This window comes from Podarcis melisellensis, assembly GCF_964234715.1.
Source record: "Podarcis melisellensis genome assembly, chromosome: 6".
In the NCBI taxonomy this organism is placed as follows: Eukaryota; Metazoa; Chordata; class Lepidosauria; order Squamata; family Lacertidae; genus Podarcis; species Podarcis melisellensis.
Genome location: NC_138538.1, coordinates 59,839,695 through 59,867,122, shown reverse-complemented (window position 1 = coordinate 59,867,122; position 27,428 = coordinate 59,839,695). Strand labels below are relative to the sequence as shown.

The 27,428-nt window shown below is 40.7% G+C and overlaps 2 protein-coding genes across 9 annotated transcripts in view; one reads left to right on the top strand and one right to left on the bottom strand.

The window, feature by feature from the left end:
- Window positions 1-10,742, bottom strand: part of PATJ (PATJ crumbs cell polarity complex component) — a 148,950-nt gene extending 138,208 nt beyond the window's left edge. For 3 of the 8 annotated variants that reach the window (XM_081915693.1, XM_081915692.1, XM_081915694.1), the window contains exons 1-8: window positions 9,519-10,483; window positions 7,524-7,579; window positions 7,267-7,433; window positions 6,519-6,713; window positions 5,447-5,586; window positions 4,636-4,831; window positions 4,033-4,161; window positions 528-749 (exon numbers count right to left, since the gene is read on the bottom strand). In XM_081915693.1, coding sequence (XP_081771819.1) covers window positions 528-749; window positions 4,033-4,161; window positions 4,636-4,831; window positions 5,447-5,586; window positions 6,519-6,713; window positions 7,267-7,433; window positions 7,524-7,545 — 1,071 coding nt within the window. In that variant the 5' untranslated portion in view covers window positions 7,546-7,579; window positions 9,519-10,483. Of the gene's footprint in view, window positions 1-527; window positions 750-4,032; window positions 4,162-4,635; window positions 4,832-5,446; window positions 5,587-6,518; window positions 6,714-7,266; window positions 7,434-7,523; window positions 7,580-9,518; window positions 10,485-10,570 lie in introns of those variants that run through there. The other 5 variants (XM_081915691.1, XM_081915688.1, XM_081915690.1 and 2 more) reach the window with 3 other exon arrangements.
- A 586-nt stretch (window positions 10,743-11,328) lies between these two features.
- TM2D1 (TM2 domain containing 1) lies at window positions 11,329-26,061 on the top strand. Its single transcript, XM_081916526.1, has 7 exons — window positions 11,329-11,619; window positions 12,827-12,896; window positions 13,442-13,550; window positions 14,643-14,734; window positions 17,295-17,368; window positions 22,347-22,465; window positions 25,191-26,061. The coding sequence occupies exons 1-6, from the start codon at window positions 11,455-11,457 to the stop codon at window positions 22,455-22,457; spliced, it is 621 nt and encodes a 206-aa protein (XP_081772652.1). The 5' UTR covers window positions 11,329-11,454; the 3' UTR covers window positions 22,458-22,465; window positions 25,191-26,061.
- Window positions 26,062-27,428: the final 1,367 nt, after the last annotated feature.

The following is a 27,428-nucleotide window of genomic DNA, read 5'->3' as shown; positions in this document are numbered from 1 at the left end:
GTCACAAGTATAATGAGGTATTCAGGTAGAACAGATTAACCCGCCTACTTCTGTCATCACAAATAGGTTTATAAGATTAACAACAACAAAAAGATGAGGGAATCTAACAATACTTTAAAGGACATTAAAGCTGAGAGAATAAGGATTTTGCCCAACAAATATAAAACAGCCATTATCAGGGCTAGCTGAGCCTCTCAGGGGAAGGCCTTCCCTAACAAGGGCATCCACTTCAAACCAATCATGTCCAGTTGAGGCAGAAGGAACAGCTCTAGAAAATGAAGGGAGCTCAGCTATAGGGACGTAGTAAATAATCTTCTGCTCTGTGATAGCAAGAGAGTCTGTGAATTTCTACAGTGAAGGTGAATGATGGTGGAGGTGGTAGTGACTGTTTTTGGAACATTTGCTGAGATGCACCTTGAGAGGGGCAATTATAGCCTTGAAAACTTGCGATCTATACGGAGTTTTCAGTTGTGTATTTGCTGCAGAATGCAACTCGTGGAAGAACTGCAAAGCACGAAGATACTCACCGTTCCAAATCGCCTGTCGTGAAAAGGAGACAGCATACCAACAGGCTGGGCTACAGGGGTCGGCGGTGTCACCGTTACTTCACACGTGGGGTCTCTTGCAACAACCATCTTGACACGGTTCCCGCAGTTCCGCAACACTTGAGCCACTTGTTCACTACTCATTCCTTGCACATTTGTCCCACCAATTTCCAAGATGTGATCACCAGTTCTGAGTCTGCCATCCTTTGAGTAGCAAACATGGCTTTAATTTTGCATAGTTTTAAGATTTGCCACTAAAGTATAATTAGGCACTGCCAAACAATAAATACGTATTCCCCCCCCATGCCTCCAGACCGTGCAAAATGCTTTCAAATGAAACAATGCAGCACCAAATGCTACTTTGAAAAGAAAAAGTCAAATATTAAATATCAAATTTCTTTAAAACCTACTGCACCATCAGCCACTTCTTTGGTTATTTCATAAGGGCAAGGGGGCGGGAATTAAGAAACTACTACAGAAAAATATTTGTAGTTTTGCAACTTCCTATAGAAACTGGTCTATTAAACAGAAAAGCAAATGGGGGGGGGGTTGGATTTAGTGGTCCTAGAAAAAAGTATCTTAAATGCCACATGCACATTGCAAGACCATTTATTTTTAAGGAATTCTACATACTTTCCACCACACTATATTTACAAGCAAGATCATTCTTGGGAAAAGTAAATAAATTATAGGAGTGAGTCTTAAACCATCATCTTTTTGTTGCGAGTAAAACATTTCAGATAATTTCTCAAGACAAAGCACCAAACACAAGTCCATAAACTGCCAGACATGCATGGAGAACTTGACAGAAAAAATCAGATACACTTTCCCCTCATAAGTGAACATTCTGGCTTCTGCAAAGGTTCATAATTCAGATTTAGTGGATATGTCATTTTTCAGACTTTACATGGACTAACAACCATCCACACATGAGCTCCAGAACACCAGAAGAGCTGCTCAGGCAAGTATAGAGTGGTTACTTCTGCAAGATGGATACATGCAACATTTCTTTTTGTCACAGAAGTAGCTGGTGTGATCTCCCATGAGCTGGTCCTCTGCTATTACACTGCCCATGTGGAACAGATTGTTTGTGTGAGCAGCTATTTGCCAAAGTAAACTCCCCAAGCAAACAATGTCTCAATATCAGTGCTGGCTCTTCCAGTCAATGCCCTTTTTTCATGTCAAGGCAAGACACAGTATGGCTTCCTGGGACCGTGCTGGCTTCCACTAAGGAGCTCACACCTGCTTTGTTCCTCTCTGGGGGTTTCTTAGCACAGCATGGAACAGCAGCTAAGCCAAAGTTTTTCTTAGCATGTTGTCTGAACCTGGGATTGTTGCTCAGGTCTCTCCTCCGTAACCACAGGACAAACCTTGGCTACAAATCATGGGTAAGGAGGAAATACCTTAACCACAAACACTGGTTCAGATGACACACTAAGCCAAACTTTGGCTTGGCTGGCTGGCTGGGCTGGCTAAGGTAAAAAGTCCACGAATGAGCAAAGAAAGTGCAATCCTCTCTTTGGGAGTCAACATGTTCACCCTATGCCATGGTTTGGCTTAGCATTACGGGTGGATGTGGCCATTATCTCTTCCTCCTTTTCTTTCAAAATTTAACATAATTACTCTCCTTTTTGTACTGTACCCCTATTCTTAGTCACTCAAGACTGCTGCAAATTAAGACAGTATGACATATGCTTTTGGATGCCAAAACATTTTGTTCCTTACAGCAAAACAGGTGTTCCAAAGGCACAAGAGAAAAGCATTCATTATAACAGACAGTTTTGTAGAGGGGGCAGAACAGCCAACTTTTAAAATTTCAACTCTTCAAGTCTCTCAACTTTCATTTATATTATGAATTGGAACACATCCTATAAACTGTCTCTTTTCCGTACATTAATATTAATAAAATGAAACAGAGCCCTCTTTGTATCCACAAGGTTAGAGGCAGCAAGTTTTAGTCATAGTTGCATTGAAAAGCCAATCCCAAAAGGTGTAGCATCCTTTAGTGCCAGCTGATGGACATGGAAGCACAAGAGGTTCATAATTTCTAAAAAAAATAGACTCAGGGTCTCAATCCCTATCAAGAGCGCACAGTCAGCCGACTCCAAAACCCACAGCCTGTAAAGCAACTTGGGTTGTTGCATGAAGATTCACAACTCTATGATCATGTAGGTATCTTCCTGGCATGATCAAGCTATAGGCGGAAGCACTAACAACTGCCCTGGTCTAGAGCCAGGGAGACTGTATCCTATTTTTTGCCTGATCTACCTCACAGGGTTATTGTGAAGATAAAAATGGGAGATGCAGGAAACTATGTAAGCCACTAAGATTACTTGAAAATGTCATAATTAAATAGTATTCCTATTTGAACTCATACTTATTATTCTGGGAATCTCAAGCATGAACGCTCCAGATTTGCAAAGTCTGGAGAGTTCTGTGTAAGAGAACTCAAATACAATGTAAGTTGTATTAGTTCCATAGGCACCAAAACAAATATGATTCGTTTATAGAGTTTCTTGCTGTATTCACAAACATCACCAAAACTTAGATTTGAACAACTGGTAAGCCTCGGCCGCACACATTCACAGCAATATCCCAACCAACTTCCAGTTTCTCAGTAAACTATTGTGTTGTGTGCTGCATGGAAACACAGCAAATTAGGTTGATAGAATCAAAATCTGATTGGCTAGGAAACCTCTGTGAATAGAGGGCAAGGGATAGTTATATTTATATTGTAAACCACCCTGTGATCTTTGAAGAGTGGTATAGAAATTTAATTAATATTAACAATAATAGTTAGGAAGACAAATAGGGAGGATGGGAGCAAACTCACTGCTGTTAGTACATGTAGTGATTAACTGAGTTTGGCATAATGCATGAATACAGCTTTGTGTTGCTTCTCTCCAATACTTTAAGTCTAATGGTTAACATATTACTGATCTTTAGATCCCAATGGTGCACATGTTTTCTAAATTCCCTTTCTTACTGTGGCATACTTGAAAAACCATTCATCTGACTTGGAACACAGACACCGTCAACATTTAAAGTTAGTTATCCTTGCCCAAGCTTTAGCCTTGCTTTTATAGATACTGACTCTTGAGTCTTGAATAATATCAGTCTTCTTTGATCATAATAGGCATGTGGAAATAAAGGCCACGGACTGGAGTCAGCACTTCTGCCCAATTACTGTCCTCTCCCCACAATGGAATGAGCAGCACAGCTAGAATTGTGCTTGCCACTCACTTTGCTAACAGCAGTAGTGAGAAGAAGTGGAAAGAGATGGGTATAACTCTGCCATCTTTCTCCAGTGTCTAGTGAAAGGAAGTGCAGGTTAAGTTAGGCAAGGGGGTCTCCAACTGGTTGCATCAATCACCCACCCCCAGCACCTGCCACTCTTTAAAATACAACACCTTAGCTTGCTTTGAAATTCCAACTGATAACTATTGGATGTTTTGTTTTAAAGAAGGGCACAGTACAAAACAGTTACCTTATCTGCCAGTCCTCCAGGAACAACAGTCCTCACCACTACGCCACTTGACTTTCCTCCTACAATTCCGAAACCCAATCCTGAGCCATCGTTAACAAGCTCTACTTCCTCAACATGGCCCCAATTGATCTGGAAGAAGCAGAAGATGAAAGTCTGTTTATCATGATACTTTTTGTGTATGGTTATGCTTTTATATTGTAAGCTGTCCTGTGATCTTTGGATGAAGGGTGGTATAGAAATTTAATAAACATTAAAAAATAAGAATGCACAGCACACAAAAAGTTTATAGAACACAGGAGATAGCATTTCAACTCAACGGGTTACCAGCTAGTTACTTCCTACAAAGCAATTTTATTATTTTTACAACTCCATTTGAAGTTGCAAGGTTGTTCCAAGAGAGTTGCAAGTTGACACATACATCCAGGAATATGTTTTTTTATTGCATATTTAGTTTGATCTACATTATATCTGTGTGGAAGACAAAGACACTAATCATACGGAGTTAAATGCCCCAGTGCAATTTGACGAACATTGTAAACACTGTACAATGTGTCTTAAGACATTTGTAATTCAAAACTCAATTCTGGCAAAGCTGTAACTTACCATTTCAAGTGAATTAACATCACTTAAGGAGGTTGAAGTCCGACTGCTTCTCTGGGTTGGTTCCCTGGCCACAATCAAATGTAAGGAACCTGTGGCTTGCTGGAGCAATATAATGGCCTGTTGGTGGGAAATGTTCTGATCCAACAGGGTGTGATTAATGGCCAGTATTTGGTCATTCTCCTTTAATCTTTGATCCCTTGGATAAAGCAAACAAAATGCTTGAAAAGAGCATGGCAGCATCTTCATAACAGGTTTTCAAGGACACAAACACCCCTCACAGATATGCGGAGGGATACAGAACTGCCTTCTCTAATAGTATTGCGGTTGGCTGGTGCAGTATAGTGAGAAAAGCATGAGTTGTCCCTAGTTTGTATCTCACTTGTCCATAAATTCATTAAAGTGACCACTATATCTCAGCGCCCACCTTCTGCATCACAGGAATCATGATTCGGCGCTGCTCAAGTCTAAAATGAATGCTCAACATTATTATCAGTATTGGCTTATCTGCTTTCATTATACAGAACCACCCTTGGCAGGCAGCTGTCCATAATGCCCCTGTACTCTGCTTCTAGTGCACTGTGGTGTCCAGTTCACATCCACTAATCTGTGGCAGGCTGGTGGGCAAGATGTCCTGCCTTACAACAAGGAGATTTGACAAGACAACTCTTGGCTGTCTTGCAACTCTAGGGTCCTGGCAATGCCAATAGTATTTAAGAACAATGGTTTTAAAGAACAGCATGAAGAATGTCATACCCTTTATTCAATTCGTGTTATTTTTATGAGCTTTGACAATATGAAACAAGAATCTCACCTGGCTGCTATGCTTCCTGGCTGAACTTCCTTGACAAAGATACCAGGTTCTCCAAGACTTTGGTTTTTAAGAGCAACCACACTAAATCCAAGGCCTCCATTAAATGGCTTCTCTATTGCAATATTTTCTATTTGCCTGCCCTAATAAATGAAAAATAAAAGCAATTAACTTACAATATTCTATTCATTTATCTTAAAATACACCCCCCCAAAAAACCCTACTAAACAAGCAAAGCCTATTGAGAACCAAATTTCATGTATGGCTTCAACTTGATGTCATTACAAAATAAAAACATTACATAGAATAGTGAAATTAACCATTAAACTAGTCCCCACCCTTATCGCTTAGACCGGACATTGAGGTCCTCCACCGAGGGTCTTCCGCTGGTTCTCTCACTGCAAGAAGCAAAGTGACAGGGAACCAGGCAGAGGACCTTCTCAGTAGTGGTGCCCTCCCTGTGGAATGCCCACCCTTCAGATGTCATGAAGATAAAGAATTACACAACTTTTAGAAGACATCTGAAGGCAGCCCTGTATCAGAAGTTCTTTAATGCTTTTATTATGTTTTTAGATAAGCTGCCCAGAGCAGCTGGGGAAAACCAGCCAGATCGGTGGGGTATCAATATTATTATTATCAGTGCTTTTTTCCTGGGGGTACGCACACCCCTAAACATTTTGTCAATCTACTGTATTTATTTTTCCTGATTTGAACCATAAAATGGTGACTTTCTTGAGTGAAAATGAGAGTACCCCTAAACATTTTTTTAGAAAAAAAGCCCTGATGATGATGATGATGACTACACACTTCCTGAGTTTTTACAAAAAGAACATTGAATACATGCAAGAATCGAAGAAAATGCCACAAATTCAAGGTTTGGCAATAACCTGCTCAAAAAATACTTAGAACATGGGCTTTCTATTACTTACCATTATACAATTATAATGCACCCCCCCCCAAAAAAAAATACACTTGCATGCTTTGCTGTACAAATGTAAAACTTTAAAACCAGAAACATTTGGAATTAATGGGATGAGCAATATATATTTAGTCTGCCAATGGTGCTGTGCCATACCTTTGCCATCCTCTGGATTGCCAAATTAAACTCATCAACTCCAGGCTTTGGAACTAGAGGAGTCATCTGATTGTTTTGGTTGCAAGTCATATAAAGGTTTCCATTAGCAAGAGAATTTTGATCAGCGTCGAACACCAGCAAACCTCTCCTGGTAAAATCAAAATCCACTGAACGATTTGGAGGCATGTAAGCGAGCTGTGGATAGCAAGGGAAGACATTTGTTTGCACAAAGAATTGTTTCTCCTGCCGGTCGATTTGTGAGTCAATGCATTGAGCGCTTCTTATTAATCTCAGGAGTGGCCAAATGTAGGAAAACCTCGGAAAACTTCAAATGTTAGGTTCAAGGCACGATAGCCGGAAGTTTGACCTCTGATGTTAAACCTTTGTATAACATTAGTAACAAATCATGGGGGGGGGGCAGGCCTCGTGGTCATCTATTTATTACCTATTTTAGTTACTTAATTTCTATCCCACCTTTCCTGCAAAAGGAGCCCAGGGCAGGACCCAACCCTCTGCCTGAGGCAGAAAACCCAGACATAGAACATAATTCTCTGAAGGCAATTATTTACCGAGTTAGTAAATCTATGATAGATTACAATGATAAATTTACCATAGAAGTGACAAAAGATCAGCATCCACCCCAAGCAGATATATAGTGTAAAACAACATTGTCAGCAATGAAGATTTCATTAATTCATCCCTCAAACATAACCACCAGCATTGCTAAACTTCACAGTCTTTAACTTACTTGTTCTTTCAGTTGCTTGATTGACTGCTGAAGAGTCAGCATATGATTAAACAAGGGATTCTTGAGTGTATTGTACAGGAAAGCCAGATTATCGATCTGTGAAGTGTCTCCTCTCTCGTGTAGCTTCAATAGCAGACGCTCCAAAATCCGCAGCACCTGCTGCTTATCTGTGGGATTCCATAAAACATCACGCATTAAACGCCTGCTTTGAAATATTTGATTATTTAACCAAGAGATTCTTTTCCAGAGACGCCTACCTGCAACAGGATTTTCTGGCATGTTGGCTTATCTGTGCTGCAGTAGTCAAAATAATCTGCATTTTAAAATAAAAGTAGAAGTTAAGTTGAGGTCAACATGTTTCTTTTTGTGGAGCAAAGATGTCACACACGCACATAATACCTGTAACCATTCTCAAAAGCTGCTTCTTAAAATCCCACATTCAATCAAAATGTTTGGAGATCATGGGGGGATTACGATTGTGATAAATACAGTTTCTTCACTAACAGCACAATCTTAACCATATCCATTAATAAGCAAGTCCTATTGAATTCAGTGGAGCTTACTTCCAGACAAGAGGGGTAAGGACTGCAGCCTAAAGCATTTAAAAGAAAAAAGATTCCCCAGCCACAAAACAATACGTATTATCCAGTATGTATTATTATTTAGCATAACACAAACAATGCTGAGAAGATGTGGCTATTTAGCTTCCTGCTACCTATAAACATAAAAGGGACCCAGCAAATTCAAAAATTTACACCCCTGCCATATTCTCCCATTATACGAGTTTAAATTCACATTGGATTACTGTTGGCCTCCCTGCTTTGGCACTCTTCCAAGTGGTGCTACAGCAGTGCCAGCCCTATCATTGGCGGCAGAATGAGGCAGCTGGTTTGGGGTGTCACAAAAAGGCTTCATATGATTATTTAATTTATTACTATTGTATTTTACTACCAGGGAAGGTGAGAGGGGGTTTGGGGATTGTTCTGCCTTGAGTGGCAAAATAAACTTAGCTGGCTGTGGCTATTATGTGCATGGATTGCGGGAGGGCACACTTTGCTGTTCTGCCTTAGGTGGCAAATGTCTTGGCAGAGCCATGCCTGCTGCATCCAATCCTAGCTGCTTAGTGCCAAGAGCAGAGACAGAGACAGCAACAGCTTAGGTTCTCTATCTCTCTCTCTCTGGACAGACCCACTTGGCCCAGTCTCCTCCGCGAAACTGCCCAAAGGCAGTTCACAAATGACAGGAGATGTGAAGCAGTGCTCACTCTGGGAAGCCCTGCTGGACCTAACCCTCCCTGTGTCACCAGCCACAGAGAAAGGGGCAACTAGAGGAAGGTGCAACACAGAAAGGGTCAACAAGAAAGAGAAGGGGGGCGGAGGCTCCTTACAGCTCCACTTGTTCCCTTTGTCAGGCGCGTGAGACACAACTGCCATCGGCAGGCAGCTCTCTGAGCCCAAGAGGGAGAAAGACAACATTGGTGCTGCTGCCACTGCCCACTGTAGACAGTGGTGCAGCACAGGGAAGATGGGCCCCTTGTCCTCAGAGAGGCACAAAGCTCAAATTCCACCAGCAGAGGTGGCTGCTAGATCTCAGAAACAGGTGGTGTGAGGTCAGTACAGGTGGGTCCACTCTCAACCTGTGGGTGGCCTCACAAGCCCCACCAGGGAGGCTGTGTAAAGACATGGAGAGGCAGGACCTACTCAAGCAAGGTGCAGCAGCTAGTCAGGGGCCAAGGTGTGGGACCTGTTGCGCCATGACTGAGAGCTACAACCAGGCTGAAAATAGCTTTTCGCAGCTTCTCCTCCACCCTGCCTTAGGTTTTAAACTGTTTATGCTAAACCTTTAAACAGGACAACTCCCAAAGCGGCCACCACCGTGCAATAATCAAAACCCCTCACCACGGCCAAAACAAGGAAGTCCAGTAGGTGTGGAAGCTTGCAGTTAAAATTAGAATTCCATTTTTTTCATTATTATTGTTATTAAATCTTTTTAGCCTTGGATAATTAGAAGGAAAAGCACGAACTGTGAGCAAACTCCACAGAGATTTAAATCCCAGCTCAGGGCTCTGCAAAGCAGCCCAGCCCGAAGTGCGACAAGTGTTTTCGACGAAACTTAAAAACATCCAGGAAGTAAGTGGAGGGCGTCCTGTAAATGCCCCGCCGGTTGCTTTTCCAGCGGCTGCGCGCTGCTTCTCTTTCCCGTAAATGTCAGGGGGCGAGGAGAGGGTCGCCTGTTCCTGGACCCCCTCTTACCTGGTTTCTGGGTGGGGAGGAGAGATCTGCCACGGCTGCCTCTTTCGGATCTTCCACTCGCTCTTACCTGGGCGGAAGCGAGAGCCTGGATTCGAGCCGCCCTCACCTGCAACACAGGAAGCTGGCAGCAAGGGGGAGCCGTGCCTTAGGCAAGGAAACCAACGCCGGGAGAGTCCGGATCAGGAGGGGAAGGAAGGCAGAAAGAGCGGCAGGCGGCGAGGTTTTGCCCCGCTTGATTTCCACGCGGTGTGAACCAACAAGCCCAAGGGCCGCGGTGAAGGGACTGGGGAAGGCACATAAAGAAGTGGGGGGAGACATAGAAGGAAATAATCCAGGGGTTGAGGGGGGCGTGAAAGAGAAGCAAGATGAAGGGGAGATAAGCGAGAGGCACCAGCGCGTCATTAATTCCCGACACGTGTGAATACGCGGCAGTGGCGAAAGAGAATCCAGCTGATTTAGCAGTAGCTGTTTATGAAACCAGCAATATGGTCAACCCCAAGCATGAAGAAATCATGAGTCAGTTTATGGGTTTTTTAAGTTGAAAAAACAAACACAAGTCATATTTGGCTTTTTCTTATTATTAGAACTCGGGATAAATAGTTTCTAAACTTTTCCTAAACGGACAGGAAATAATGAAGTTGCAGGCAGCCAAGTGTCTCAGAGATGCATTCTCAACTCCAGGATAGTTCACGTTAGTTATAAGAGTCTTCTTAGCTAAGTATTGTTCTGCTGTTATTAATTACCTGCCCTTCACCAGGGCAGCCCCAGGTAGAGCACATGGACACAATCCAATCTGGTAGAGCATGGAGTACGGTGGCAAGTCATCTCGGTCTAAAAGGGACCATGGCACCTGTGCCTCCAGTGGCAGTGAATCCAGGAGTAGGGAACTGGGGTTGCAATCCTAAATTTACTTACCTTTGAGAAAGCCCCATTGAATTCAGTAGGGCTTACTTCTGAATAGACATGGTTAGGACTGCACAATACTGTTACCACACAATACTCTTCTCTATTATTCTATAAAATTAGCTTAAAACATTTAAATGCATGCTTACCAATCCCTGTTGCCAGTGAACGTCTTCACCCCTTTGGTGAATACCTAACAGAATTTTTCAGCAGGTGAAGCTTTTTCTTATTATGATATACAAATATTCGTTTTGCGTGTGCATGTGAAACTGCTTAATTTCGGTAAATGACCCCGGAGCCCCGTTAGCTTTTTTTATATATATATGCAACCTTTAGAGGTTGCGACAGTGGATGGAAGCGAGAGGAATCTATCAACTTCTTGATAGCTTCTTCGGGAGCAGGGTTTCCTAAACTGGGTCTCCAGCTGTTTTGGGACTACAACTCCCATCATCCCTAGCTAGCAGGCCCAGCGACCAGGGATGATGGGAGTTGTAGTCCAAAAAACAGCTTGAGACCCAAGTTTGGGAAACCCTGTTCGGGAGGAAGGGTGGGATATAAATTGAATAAATAACACGACACATTCATTAATTTGTGAGCTTGGCTTTATCCTTTGTTCATACTCTACATTCGCGTTTATTTTATGATCCTATCAACCTCTGACCACCGCACGCGCTTTCGTTTTGAGATTGGGAAGGGACTGAACACTTTAGTCAAGTTTCCGCGCTTCAAAAGGATCCATCTTAAGTAAGGGCAGCCGAGCTTCCTCTCGCATCCATCTTTTCAAAAGGCACCCGACTTCCCATTTCGCCGCCTGTCTGTTTACCGGGGAGGAGAGCGGGCGCTTTCTGCCTTCAACCGCATTGGAAATTATAAGGAACGGGAAGCCATCTTTGCTATGGGAAAATGAAGGCTTCCCTGAAAGAACAGCGCTGCTTCTTCCGCCCCATTTCGAGGCCCGGAGCCCTTTGAGAGAGGCGTCGACGCTACTAGATAGGGCGAAAACGTCAGCTGACCAGGGGGCTCGTTTTCCAACATGGCCGCCTGGCAGGAGATGCCGCTGTCAGGGAACAAGAGGAAAAAAGGCGGTGTGATCGCGCTCTGGTCCTTGGGAACCTTGTGCTTGGCTTGTCTCGCGGCGCAGGGCGCGGCGGGCGCCGACCCTTCTCTGAAGTGCGAAGACCTGAGAGTCGGCCAATATCCTGAAGCTGCGCGGAGGCAGCGCCTGGTTGCCATGGTGATGGGCCTTGCAATGGGTTGGGGAGGGCCGTGGGGCTGCCCCTTTTCTCGGCAGAGCTCCTGCGATTTAAAACACCCGGTGAGGCCTTCGCACCACTTCAGCTGCATGCTGGGCAGAAGCTACACCTGTTGAATCTTTTGTAGTCTTAAGGGGCACAGTAGCTCTGCCATACACAAAAAGGTGGCAGCCACAAAGTGGCAAGATATGGAAGGAAATATATGTTTAAACCTTCTGACATCAGGCAGTGATCAGGTGTAGAAAAAATATTTAACCTAAGTAAAAGGTATAGGACCCCTAAGTAGGGGAAGGGTTAAGAGTAGTGACCCCTCTTTTGTCTGCCGCTGTGCTAAGATGTCTTTGAAATGGTTTTGGGGTAACATGTAGTACAATCACTTTATTTGAGTCTGTGATGTGTTGGATTAAAGGAATGCTAATAAAATTAAGCAGAAAAAGTCTAGTTCAAGAATGGAGAGTTTGGCTCTTCAGATGTTGTTGGACTCCAACTCCTGTTAGCCTCAGCCAGCACAGCCAGTGGTTTAGCAACATCTAGAGATCCACAGGTTCCCCACACCTGTTCTAAACAAATGGGCCACCTATCTGAGTCTCCTGGGTCGTATTTTGTTGTGGATAAAAGTACAACATTTAATTGTTTTAGCAGAGCAAGAAAGCCAGGATATTAAACCATGTTTTAAATAACATATTTTTAAACCATAGTTTAATAGTGTCTTAATTTGTAATGAAACTGCTAACTGCCATTTCCTGGATTGGATAAAATGGGAAACTATACTGAATAGGTTTAATTATAGTTCATACAAAGGGCTGTCTGGGTACAAGCAAAAATCTTCCTCAGATTTTGGCTTATTTAAACCATTATATGATTGTCTGATCTCTTTCATTTTGTTTGTCTCACATTATTAGGAAGAGATAGATAAATACCAGGAAACTCTGTGTCTCTTGTAAAGCCTAGTTAAGCACTTCATTTTTCAAATACAAAGTTTATATGTTTATATACCCAAAATATTAGTAATAAGAAGGAAAACAGGCCACTTCCGCCTGTAAAATCTTAGGCAGATAAAAACAATTTATCGTAATTTACTGTGTTGTTATTGTTGAACACTTAACATGGGAGTTCAGTTTATATTTGTTTTCCTTAATTATTCAAACATATATTTGTGAAGATCCTAAAATAGACAATGAAACACAAGAACCTTTGAACTGTACAAATCACACTGCATATGGTAAGGAGTATGGCAATAGAATGCTTTTAGTCTAACCACTGGTGCATATTATTTGACTAAATGCTGTTCATGGTAAACACTAGTTCCCGCACCCCATACTGATCATGTATAGTGGTGATCAGTAACACTGTGTATGGCACAATTTATAATTGAATGCATAATTGGTATATTTATATACAGTGGTATGTGAACATCTTTGGTCCACAACCTTCTATGCACCTTGATAGTCTATGTTAATTTGTACTTCACGGTCTTGTCATATATGTTTTGTTTAGCACAGCTTAGTGTCATAGGTGCAAATAAATTTGTTCAACTATTTTATCATGCTAGTCATTACTTTATAATGTTAATTCAGAAAACTTAACTTGTATATTTCCACTTTTTCCAGAAAATATTTTATATTAAATCTGTAGTACAGTTGTATTCTTCTATGTGTAGTATTAGCTGTCTTGAAAAAAACATGCATATATTTATTTCACTTGTTCTGTATTTGAGGCCTTTCCCTGGATTTTAGTGCAGAATGCCTTTTTTTTTTTTGCCCGCAGTCGCCTGTCTTCCAGCACCAAATATTACTTGCAAGAATTTATTTGGGAATGAAACCCAATTTACTGGAAAGGAAATTGGATTTTACAAGCCTATAGAGTGTCGAAACGTGTAAGTGAATATTTTTGTTCAATATATAATGCCACCACTTGTTGTAAAGCTTGGCTAAATTAATTATAAAATTGTTCATATACTTCAGCCACCTCCTTAGTCTGAAGTGTGATTTAGCCCTCTTCCTTCTCAGCTCTATGACAGGAGAGTGTAGACGAGTAACACATCAGTTTTAAGAAATTGTAGTAAAACTGCTTCCCATCTAAAAGGTTCAGGCCCAGTTTTGGCACAGAAACTGCTTGGGTCGCCTTGTATGATTACCTCTGTCAGGAGAGAGACAGGGAAAATATGTTCCTGTTAATTCTCCTGTACTTCTCAGCGACTTTCAATACCATCAGCCATGGTATCCTTCTGGAGTGGCTGTCTACGTTGTGGGTGGGTGGCACTGCTTTGTGGTGGTTCCAGTCCTACTTGGATGGTTGTTCTCAGAGGGTGATGCTTGGGGAGCATTGTTTGGCTCTGTGGATGCTTCATTTTGCGGTCCTTAGGGTTTGATTTTATCCCCCATGCTGTTTTAACGTATACATGAAACTACTGAGTGGGGTCGTCCAGAGGTTTGGAGTATGTTGTGAGCAATATGCTAAGAACCCACAGCTCTACTTCTCCTTTCCATTTGCAGGTGTGGCAGTGGTGTGCTGGACTAAGGTCTTGCCTTGTTAATGGACTGGATGAGAGCCAAGAAACTGGAGCTCAATCCAGAGACTTAGACACTGCTAAGTGGGTGACTCCTTAGACTGGATGTATGAGAGGTTGCCTGCTCTTGATGGGGTTACACTCTCTCTGAAGGAGCAGGTAGAACAGCTTCCATTGCTGTTCCTTGAGGCTCAGGTGGCCTCAGTGGCATGGAGTGCCTTCCATCAGCTTTGGCTACTGGCCCAAATGCGCCCTTATCTTGATAGAGGTAGCCTAACTTCTGTTGTCTATGCTCTGATGACATATAGGTTAGATTACTGCAACATTTTATATTGGGCTGCCTCTGAGGACAGCTCGGAAACTTCAGTTGGTTTAGAATTCAGCGGCCAGATTGCTCACTGGGGCAAGGTGGTTTGATTTAACAAATTGTTTTCATCCACATTTCTCTCCTGTTTCTAGAAATGGTTACTCCTACAAAGTAGCAGTGGCTCTGTCTTTATTTCTTGGATGGCTGGGAGCAGATAGGTTTTATCTAGGGTATCCTGCATTAGGTGAGTGATTTATCTTCTTAGTATTAGGCCACCGCTATGGCTCACTATGCATCAAGGCAGTATTAAGAGCAGGTGCCATTCATACTGTAAACAAAGATGATACACTGAAGATTATGATGTATGTGTATTTTTTATCACAGCTAGAATGTGAAGTAATGAGTACAATTTGCGACCTAAATTTATGCCATGTATATATGAATAAGCATTAAAACTCAGTTGGTAGGCTAGTCAAATCAACCACCGTATTTTAAAAGTAAATATTTTTCACAAGCCTGCCATTTCAGATCACATTGTGAAGCTTCTCCATTGAATTCCATGTTTACAGGCCATGCCTGCTTCCTAGGCATCTGTGTATCAAAGAGCAAAAAGAGAACTTAATAAATGCTTGGGCTTTTTCCTCTTGCCCTCAGCAGCCTTTCTTAAGTGAATTATCAGTCAGGCATTAGCCCCCTAGTCTGTCCTGCCCTTGACCACACTGAAAACTTACTCACATGATATGCCCCTCAATTTTGCCTATAATCCTCATAGGGATCAACATTAATCACATAGCTTTAAATATCCTCTTTCTTGTCTCCTTTCTTCCCTGCTCCCAAATTTAAACTACTTTTGTCATTTTGATACCCTTCTTGGCTGTATACCCTGTAAAATTAGAGTATTCCACAGTCTTAATACTGTAGTTACTAAGAAATATGAGGTGGTATTTGATCCTCAATGTGATCTGGTAGAAGTCATTTGGCTTAGGCTTTGTCTGAAAACATTCATAACTTGGTAAAAAAAAATCATGGTTTTAGTATAGCAATCTGCCTGATACTATGCATGCTTGCTGAGGAGTAAATGCCACTGAGTTTAGTGTGTTGAGGCTATGGTTGTATACTCATTTATCCAAATAAATAGGACTTTTGAAAAGAATCAGGGTAAAAGACAACAAAAACAGCCAATGTGATTGACAACACCCACTCATATGCTTCACTAAGGACAAGGAGTTAAAAGGAGTTGATGGAGCAAGTGTGTGTGTGTGTGTGTGTTTGTGTTTGTTCCTTCTAGGATTCTTCATGGCTTGAGATGAAGTCAGGATAAATCAGTGTTGTCCCAATTGATACCAGCAATCAAAATGATTGGCAGCACCCTATCAAACATACACAACAAAACTGAGAAGGGTCTGGGAAAATATCTACCAGTCCAAGAAACTTTTTTAAAAAAAGAGAATTCATTCACATGTGAATATCATAGGCTTAGAAAATAGGTTAGTAGACATTTCAGAGATATTAACTTGTGTGGAATCATAAAAAAATCTCTTAGAGGCATTTTATCATGGTTTTTGTCTTCACAAAATGACTACTCCACATTAGAAAAGCTTTTCCGTCTTGGCATGAAATGTACTGCCAGACATCAGTACTTGGGCATATAAGGCGCCTGTCAGGTCCCTAAAATGTAAGCAGCTCTACAGGAAGACTTCCCTGACTGTTGCCTCAGCAGAAAATGCTATAGAGGTAGAAGACAAGTATCTTTTAAAGAATTGGCACATGTTGCTTTTCTGTTATTTTTGCATTTTTTCCCTGTTGCCAGTAAATATTTTGGTAGTAGCTGGCCTTGCTGTTTTGAGACACTGTTGGCAGGAGTGGTGCCTGTGCTTTTATATGCTTGGCTAAAGATGTTTTAATTATTTATTTGCCCATATTTTTATAAGTGTAGCAATCCTCATGTACCCATTTGGAATGAAACCTATTCAGATTATAGAGTGTCATTTTGGTTTTTCCCAATGGAATAGCAACCCATTAAGTCTGTCATTCTTCTTCATGTTAGACAAATAGACAGTTCTGTGACTCCAGTGTATTATTACAACGCTTACAAATATTCTGCTCTCCTTTGTAAGCAAATGTAGTTTGTTCCAAATCTTTCCTAAATTGCTACAACATTGCTACTATATTAACACTGTTCTTTTTTATCACTTTTGTCTTGAATTGGAAGCTGTTTGGACAGGGACCTGGCCACAGCATCAAACGAATTCCTAGCATTAAATAAATATAAAATTCTCAACGGCCATCTTCCATCATATCATGGAGCAAGTCCCTACCAATCAATTTAGAGGGTTTTCTTGCCCCCTTATACTTTCTGTACTGAAGTCATTTACATGTAGCTGTCTAAATTTATAGCCTGGGGGTAATATCTGCTGTCATACTTAGAGTAGACCAATTAACATAAATGAATTTAAGTCACTTAAGTCTATTGATTTCAATGGGTCTAACTCTTTACTTAGTTGGATATCACCCTGTGTGTGTTTGTGGCCATTCCAAGTTACCCACAGTATTTTGCTAATTGTAGTGTACCAGTCAAAGCCAGTTCTCTTCCCTACAAAAATTCTAGTTAGGGGTGTGTGTGTGTGTGTAAACTAAGCACTGAAAAATGACTACTTGGTTACACATATTATTCTTCAGGATAATACTCAAGGGCTTCTAAGGAATTGAAAGATGTTTTATGAAGGAAAATATATCGTTGTCTAAAAACTAACACTCTAAACCTTTTTATGCTCTTCAATGTATGATTGTCACTTAATTCACAGGTTTATTAAAGTTCTGCACAGTAGGATTTTGTGGAATCGGTAGTTTAATAGACTTCATTCTGATTTCAATGCAGGTAAGCTTGCAACATCAGAATAAAAGACATTGGCTAGGATCCAAAAAGCTACTTAGATTTCCGCAAGGGACTTGTGCTAGCCCAGCAGAATTCTTCTTTCCCCCCATTTGAACAGCTGATTCCCATGCCATGTCAATAACTGCTTTTAAAACTTTCCTCAGTTTCAAAAGCAGTTTGCTATAGGGCTATTCTGTTTTTTAAAGAATGTGTTTTACAAATTTTTTTATTCTATCAGCTCTAGTTTATTAACATTTAATTTATTTTTGAATAGTAGGAGTTATATAACAATGAAATATTTGTATCATTTCTGAAAGAGGCCCCTGGAACACATTTTTTCCATACCTTAGTCACTGCTGGGAAAAGTGAAATCATGTGGGAGGTGGGTGGAGAGGAGGGGAAAACACTAATAAAATATATGAAGCCTGGCAGTCCAGAAAAGTGTGTGAGAGAGGTTCCTAGATTTCAGATTTCTTTTATTTATTAAAAACTACATATTCAGATTGTTTTGTTCTGAGGCCGGTCTTCCATAATTGGGAGGATTTTGCTTTCCATTGTTGTAGTATTAGTCAGCTTATAGACCCATGCCACCTCATTTTTACTTATAACCTATGTTACATACATAGTATGTAACTCCCCATTTGCACACATTCAAGCCATGCGCGACTGCTGATGCGCACACCATTTTCAGCTCTGGAAGGGGGTAGGGTGGACTTACTTGCATCCCGCCAACACGCACAGTGCTTGGAATGCAACCCCTGCATAAATGGGGAGTTGTCTGTATATAGTTGAAAACCACAAAGATAAAGCCACAGTATCTGCTAGTCTCAAAATGCATGTTTTGGTATGTGATCTAAACCAAGCACTGCCAAATCATATGAGCTGATTTAGCCTCCATGTATTTCAGCTTGAACAGCCGGCTAAAAATGTTGACTTAACCTTTACCTATCTGACTGATATTCACTATTTCTTGACATCATGCTCTCTTGGTTGACATGTAATAGCAAGTATGAGTAACAGGTTCTATATTCAATTTGTATTAATATGCTCCACCGAGCATATTTCTATGTGACTGAAGAGCCAGAACCACACAAAAAGAAAGTAAATTTTAAAATGTATTAAGACTAAATAACTGGCACATTGTGAGAAATTGTAAATATCCATTTAAAATGGCGAAAGCATGAGATGAATAAACAGAAAGTTACATAAAAGTGATCATACTACAATAGATGTAATAATGGGGCTACTTAAGTTACTTAATGGGGCTACTTAAGTTACTTAAGATTTTAAAGCAAGTAAATTAAATGTATGATACATAGATATGTGTTTCCCAAATATTGAGATAGAATTAAGGGCTTTACGGAATAATGAGTAAATAAATGACTTTAAATTTGGAAAATATTAAGCAAAGGTTTATATCTACAAGAATTGCTATGGTAAGGGCTACTGGTTTCTGTTGGAAATATTTAGCTAAAATAATTCATAAGGTTTAGGGGAAATAAAAAATAGAATGTAAAAGGAAAAACCCTAGAAAAACTATGAAGCTACTCCTGGAAGCACGTTTCCTCGTCTTAGCAAACAGACAACCTACTCTCCATCTCCCCACATCACCAAGCTAGCATGCCTTCAGGGAATGTGCTGTTGAGGAGGGGGATGCCAATTAAGCTAAATGTAAGAAAATATCAGGAGAGAGAAAGAAGCCCCCTCCTTGGTAAAGTCCACTTCCGTATGAGTTTCACTAATATAGAGCCCCTCTCATCTGACACAATCCGAATACTTTGCTCATTAAAATTACTCTTTAATTACTTTAGGCCTTGACCCAATATTTAAAATTTGTGCCTCTTCCTTTACTTTCAGCTCTGAGTCTTTCAGCTTTCCTTATCAGAACTATGTTATAAATTCTGCCCAAGCCTGGAAGAAGATCCTTGAAACCACCTGGTTCCTAGCTAAGATTGTACTCTCCTTTCTCAAACTAATTGCCCCAAACAAAGGCTTCTATCTCTAAACAGGGAAGAAAATATCCGTTAACATAAAAATAAACTTGTAATGTAACAAGTATATAGTACAAAGGCACACACCCGAGCAATTAGTGGAAAACGGGTGAAGACATCACTCACCACAAACTTGAGTACCCAGTTCATATCTTACACTCCCCTTTCATGCCATAGTTTGTAACTGGAGCACTTTTCCTTGAACAGTTGCTTCCTGGTTTAATTAACAGAGAAATAGGTAACTCTTAAACTCTGAACAGGAAACTTGTACAATCAAAAGCTACCCCAAAACAGAAATAGATGAAAGTAATATTTTATTCCAGTCCCAATTAAACAACAAAATCTGTATTGTTCCAGCACAGGTTTGAACGGATCACAGTGATAAATCCTCTATGTTACCTTGTTTTTAATTAGAATTGGGAGAACCATAATTTGCTCATCTGCAGTCCCGTTGGTGCTGCTATCAGTGAGCTGTCAACCATCCAGACACACATCTTCAGAGGAAGATATAGGGCCCATCACTGTGTTTATCTCAAAGTTAGAATTGTAGGAAGAATTATCCCTGTATCCAATTATGCTTTCTCCTTAAAATATTTGACCTAGGCATAATAAGAATCATGGCTTCCTGGAACCAAACTTTTGTTCATACGATCTACTCCTGTACAGCCCCCCAGGACCCAGAAAATAAGTTCAAAAACCAATCAGATCCAACCATGTTGTTAAAAATTTAAAGACAAACAACGTATTATAATATTAATATTTTTATATATATACTTTGCCTTTTTTCCTGACAGGGACTCAGGGTGCCTTACAGCTAAAATAGAAACAACTTCCATTCATTTGAAGGGATTTGCTCTACCCTCAAATTCCACACCTCTTCTTGAACCACAATATCATAAAACATAGAGGTGTAATACTAGTAGGGTAGGTAAGGAATCCTGGGGTGGCAGATAGAACTTAAACTTCAGGACCAAACAATTAAGTTGCTATGAAGCATAGTTATAGACATTTCCACTCTGTTTTTGACACTTGGAAGGTAGTTTATTAATTTTTGGACGTTAACTGCCAGTGATTACAGTTCTCTGGCTTAAAATACAGGAAGGGTTTGTGGGGTTTGTTTGTTTTTAGCAGTGGGGCTTAGAATAGATGAGTTTTGGACCTGCCAGCTAATGATTAAAAATAACTTTCAAGGTTTAAAATTATTGTATGCCAGAAATATAATACTCATGGATTCAAGAGGAGTTTTGGCAGAATAATTTCATGTATTGACACTTTTCTCAGTTTGCCATTACAAAGGAAGAAATACATGTTTGTGGAAGTTTTATACAATATAGAAATACAAAAAAAATTCCTTCCAGTAGCACCTTAAAGACCAACTAAGTTAGTTCTTGGTATGAGCTTTCGTGTGCATGCACACTTCTTCAGATACACTGAAACAGAAGTTACCAGACCCTTCTATATAGTGAGAAGGTGGGGAGGGGTATTACTCAGAAGGGTGGTGGGAATGGGTGATTGGCAGATAGCTGTGATGAGCCTGTTGACGACTCTTAACGACTGCAATAGCAGGACCTCTTCTGAAGGCGGGCGGGGGGGCAAAAGTCTTTGTCCCCCCTGCCTGCCTTCCCGGGGGCTTTTAAATCGCCCCGGGACAGCGGAGAATTCCTCCGCTGTCCCGGGGCGATTTTAAAATGCTGGCGGGCGGCAGCGCTGCCACCCGCCAGCATTTTAAGATCGCCCCGGACAGCGGAGAAGTCCTCCGCTGTCCCGGGGGCTTTTAAAATGCTGGGGGACGGCAGCGAAGGTTTCGCTGCCGCCTGCCAGCATTTTAAGATCGCCCCGGGACAGCGGAGAAGTCTCCGCTGTCCTGGGAAGGGAGGTGGGGGGGAAGCAAAGACTTTCGCCCCCGCCGGCCTTCAGAAGAGGTCGGGGGACAGACTGTCCCCGGACCTGGTCTGAAGGCTGTTTCCATAGGAACGCATTAATTGATTTTTAATGCATTCCTATGGGAAACCGTGCTTCGCAAGACGAAAAACTCGCAAGACGAAAAGACTTGCGGAACAAATTAATTTCGTCTTGCGAGGCACCACTGTACTGAACTTAATCCATTACAACAGTGTGCTTGAAACTGCATGTTGCCATCATAGGTATAAATGAATTTGTGAGGTTTCTGGGATGAATTGTAAACACCTGTCAATTAAACATTTTAGTGCAAAGATCAGATTTTTAGTTAGGTCAGCTTTTATATTAATTTAAAGAAAGTTGAGGATGAGAAGGATGTTTACCAAAGGGAATGTTTCCAGATTATTTTGGCACAATGTATTTACTTCCTAAATGGCCTTAAATGGTTGCTGAAACTGTTGCTTAGTAAAAACATTTGATTGTGCTTGACACTTGAAGAGCTGGTTCTTTTAAACACAAAACAGTGTTTCTGAATTTCTTAAACACAGATGTTTGTGGAAATATATGTGTCAGTATTCACATGTAAAGGTAATGTGATTTCCACACTATTGTTGAAACTTCAGAAAACGTCAGCCGTGTTGTAACAATTTATACATGCTACTGCATATTCTCCTGTAGGAATCTTGTGGCTTTTGTTTGCTTCTAAGTCCCAGCTGCACCTAAAGATTCATGCGCCCACCACCTGACTGAAACTAAGCAGGTCTCAGTCTGGTTAGTGCCTGGATGAGTGACTGCCTGTAAACATTCTTGGGTTCTGGGCAGGGAGAGTATATAAATGAGTCACCCAACTAACATTTAAAAGAGAATTCCAGTCATATTTGTTTTGGAATAATAAGCTCTAATAAGTAGTTTTAGCTCTAATTAGAGGTTTTATGTCTTGCTGGGCTAGGGTAATGGTTTTAATAGATTCTTTTTCATATATACTGTTCAAAATTGTATTTTGTTTTATTTTTGTTCAAAATGATATATATATATATATATATATATATATATATATATATATATATATATTGTAATGCTTTCTCTTTTAGATCGTTGGACCTTCTGATGGCTCTAGTTACATCATAGATTATTATGGAGCAAGACTTACCAGACTGAGTATTTCTAATGAGACATTCAGAAAACCACAAATATACCCTTAAACATGCCAGTAAGTGCCTTGATTTGGGTATGTTAAAATTTCTTTAATTGATTAATAACTATTACTCTTGTAAAATGAAGTATGCATGGCACAGAGGAGTTGAATGCTTGTTTCCTGTTATGTAACAGAAAACCAGAATAACTGCACAGTTCCATGATCTTTTTGTAACCAACCCCCTACAAATTCTAGGGAATTTTGTAACTAATGCAAGAGTATCTCTTTTTAGTGTTCAAAACTCCATTCACTCATCACATGCAACTTCCCCTCACCTGTGATAAGAACACACAGCAGTGCAAAGACTCCAAACTCTCATTTGTGTTGTGGTTTGCAGAAGGTAGAAACGATGTGATTCTCTTCTTAACAGTGGCAGAGGAGGCTGTTCATTACCTTCTCCACAGTGAACCAAGCCAATATTGGTGGATCTCACTTGAAAAGACAGCAAGATGCAGTTTTTGGCAAAAGCAATGTTTAGTTACCCCACATTTTGCCTCCTCTTTCCTGCAGGTGGAGCCAAACCCCATAACCAAATACCTTATTCCTCTTGAAACAAGTGCATTGCAAAGGTCAGGTTATAAGCTCAGCACTGATCCTGTCTGTGTTTAGCCTACAAGGAAAGCCTATATAGTATTGTCCACTGCTGTGTTGATGCATCAAGTTTCTAGACTATTCGACAATTTCAAAGATTGTCTTCCATTAGTATAATTACTATATAAATCCCATTTTGAAGAAGTTTGCAACATGTACTTTAAATCTACAACTGAATTGTTCAGTAACACAGCAATCAAATTGGGATCACGTTCATTTTTAAGTTTTCCCACTAGCAAAAATAAAATTAAGAAATAGCATGGAAAACGACTGTGCTCTGAATTTGATTTAGTTTCATAATTAATATACCAATACCCTGGCTCTTACTCCAACACATGTATATGTGTGGCACCTGAAAGGGCTCATGACTTGGCTGCCTCCAGACCTTCAAACCCTATATATATTTTCTGCAATCAAAAATAGAGCTGTTTATATGCGTGAAACTGGCATATAGATGAACTGGCATTGGTTCATCTTCACAAATATTGTCTACTCTGGCAGCAGCTCTGAAGGAAAGTTTGTCAGTTAAAGATCTCAAGCAGGTATCCTTTCCAGCCCAGTCACCTGAGATCCTTTAACTGAGCATGCTGGTACTGCTAACCTTCATATCCTCATGGTACCTTTACCCCCAAACAGGCGCATGAGACAACTGAAGCAAACTAGCCATAAAAATTATAGTTTTCTAGAGTGACATCCTATGTTCCTGACAGGTCTGTCTTCTGCACTGAGAAAAGGCACATTTTATATGAAATAGGGGGAAGGCTTGAAAACACACATGGGACTCATGTACCACCTGGTAGTCTGGTTCACATATCATGTTACGGCAAAGCATGGCTTAATAAAAATGTGGCAGCTCCCAGGGAAGAGATCATGGCCACTTTGCTCCTCCCTACTTGATTTGCTGCTGTGCTAAGCTGTGGTTTGGCTTAGCATTCAAACTCAAGCTCATGACTTAGCTGTCTCTAGACAAATCACAAACTGAAACTAAGGTTTGTCCTATGGTTTTTACAGCTCATGGTTTGTCAGGGAGAGCTAAATCATGAGCCCAGGTTCAGATGGCACCCTAAGCCAGACCACATCTTATGGCAGGTGCAAAATGACTGGGGAGGAGCACAGTGACGGATTTCACCAGGAGCCCACACATTTGCTCATTTGTGCTAAGCCAGTGAGTTCTTTGGCTCAGTTGGTGCCATGTGGTTTCCCAATACAGTTGAAAACAGCCGACAGATATTTCTCAGGATCATATTAAATGACTTCCATATTAAACTTCTGTATTGTAAGTTTGCAGGCATGCAAGTTTGCAACTTCAAGCGATCAGAATGTATTTGTATCCTGCAATTACAAATCGTACCAAGGATACCATTCATTTGCATTGTTTTCCAGTGTATAAAAGTTTGCTATTGAAATGTGTCTATTTCCTTGCTGGTTCACAACCAGGTGACAAGAAGTAGGTGATTTATAGCTGTCTACTAGCTCACATATGCATTTTGCTGCTACTGGTGTTTATCTCTAGGGTATGCAATAGTTTAATGTGCTTAGCTATACTTTAAGTCAGAGTTTGTCAGCATGTACCCTCCAGATGTTACCGGACTACAGCTCATATCATCCCTGGCCATTGGTCATGCTCACTAGAGTCCAGCAATATCTGGAGACACCACAGTGGCTATCCCTGCTTTAAGCTATAGATTGACGTAGAGCAAAGAGGAAGAGGCTCAGAAGTCAGCTAACCTAGCTGCCACCCATGGGTCTCCAGCAGCAGCTGTGTCGTACAGTAGTATCCCGATGACAAGCCCTGGGAATGAACATAGATAAAAGGTATGGTTGGAAGAGAAGATGCAGCTCATGTCTATCCTATAACCAGCCTTATAGAATTTTAGTCCTATGAAAGGGAGCAGAAAGGAGAACAAAAGTGAAGAAAATCCAAGCTCCATTCTTGCTGCAAATGGGGGCAGCTGTTGTTCAGGCTTTGAGGGGGATGTGTGTTTGACTGTGCTGTTGCAGAGGGGACTCAAGAGGCTACTATTGTGCTCTGGGTTCCTGTGGGACAAGAGGCAGCTTCACAAACTGTCTTTCATTCATGGAAGCTATACAACCACTCATGCTTTCCCAGTGACAGGAATTAATCATTTAATACTTTGATTTCTTCCAGAGTTCAGCGGAACAATAACTAATGGAAGGGGTCTGCCTTCAAAGGACATGATTTGATGGAAGCATCTGTGTCATCAGTTGTCTCGTTGTCTCTGCCCATGCCAAAAAGCAGAAGACAGCTTCATCATACACAGGCCATGGTTTTGACAATAACCATAGCCCTGACAAGAATAGGACAGTGACTTTGCTTTTAAATTATTTTGTTAAATAAGAATAAACAATGGACATAAATTATGGAGAATGCATCATGAATTACTGCACAATGGACTTAATACAAATTGCATAAAAACTCCGAAAAGCGTATGTGCGAACATAAAAGTAAAGGCAGGAAGAAATGACCTCAGATTCAGCATCCCTTTCCTGACTGCTCTTTAAAAGCAAGAGGAGAAGTCAAACAAAAAAATGTTGTTTTACAGATGTACCAAGTTCCAGCTCATTCATTCTCTCCCTCCCTTGCATCAAGTACATCCTGTACTTTTGGCAACAAGTTGACTGGATATTTAAAAGCTGCGAACTGCTCTGAAAGTTTCACATAGTGGGTTATGGGCCATGTGTGTTTGATCAAAATTCAATTACTGCACTGTGCCAGGCTTGGAAACCTATCATTGCAAGTTATGAAGTATGACGAAATAAGCTACTCTAATTGGTTCAGTATGGGGAGCAGTCTCAACCAAGCTTGTTATGATAAATAGCTTCCTGTGCTAAAGGTTCTCTGGAGCTTAAGTGTCTTGGCTCACCTCCTTCAACAGAATAAGAATATTGTTCCCTAGGAACACTTACATCACTGTCCCTCTCCCCAATTCAGAGCTAAATGTTTGTAGCATTTTCATCTTGCTGTTCGTGAGGAATATAAACAGTGGTCATTGCTGTCATTTCCCTTGTCTTCTTTCTCTCACTTCTTCCAACCATAAAGCATTTTTGCTTTTCCCGGTATGAAGAGAGGTATAAAAAGTCTCTTAATATTTCAGCACAACTACCGTTGGCAATTTCACTTTTGTCAGCTTTGTTGCCACCTGGAAAGTCTTAACTGTTGTTTAAAGTCAAGTCCATTTCATAAGAGCTAAAATAAGAGGGGAATGCACTGTGTCTCTAAGCCTACATCAGCACTTGTGGAACGAGTTGCTGAAAGAGCGAGCTCAGTTACTGACTTCATAGTTTTACTTATGGAAGTAATGTCCTCTTATTCTCACAACAATAGCCAGCTGTGAAGGAACAAGCCCAGAACAACCCCTGGCTAGATAGCTAGATAGATATAGTCGGCAACAAGAGTCTTTGTAAAAAGATGGCTATCCAACACTCTCAGTCATTTTAGAAGGATTTAAAACTGTTTGCCTGCCATTTTGTTAAGAGGAAGCTATGGAATATATATGCCTTTCCTTTAGTGGTTTGACCTGCTGGACTCATTTACGTGTACAGGTCATAATGTGGTCCTCAATCTTCTACGTTTGATAATTGAGCACACCAGTTATCCGGTTACCATTTGTTTTCTGAGCTTTGATCTCATCATAGCTTGCCATAATATTTAAATGTCCTGTTTAACCTTCTGCTAAGAGATGTGCGTAATGCTGAAGTCAGCATTTCCAGTTTATGCTAGATCCACTGCAAAAAAAAGAGAAATGTTCCATTTTAAAAAGCAATCTCCTTAGTCATCACTTAATCAAGCGATGACTAAGTGCAGCAATACAAAATTAGGGGGAGGAAAACTTGGTACAATAAATTTGAGTATCTACGTCAGAGTAGGATGAGAAATAAACCCTGCCGTTGCTTTTGTAAATCAGATGTGATCAAATACTTAAGGGTGGGAGGAGGGAGCATGTTAAATGTCCTTAGCTTGAATATTGAACTTTGCAGATTTTTAAGATTTATTTATTTTTTAACAATAGCAGGTAGATGATAGTAATCATGTTATGGCTTTTAATAAAGTTCTGACAAGAAGTAACTTTACCTTTAAAAATAGAATGTGACTGCAGGCACTTATGCTAATCTTCCTTTTGGCAAATCAGCTTTTTTTGTATTGAATCTCGCTTGATTGAATAGCACTGGAGCTGCCAGAGTAAATGCTATTATCAATGCACAGTAATTAAGGAAATAGTCCTTGTCACTCGAACAGCGTCCAGGCTGTGCCTGCTGTAATAAAGTTAAATGATAAAGAAATCTCTTTAAATAAAGTGCAGCTACTGGAGTGTGGTTACTTCTGAAATGCAGTGGAACAATGCAGTGGAACAATTATTGGTGATAG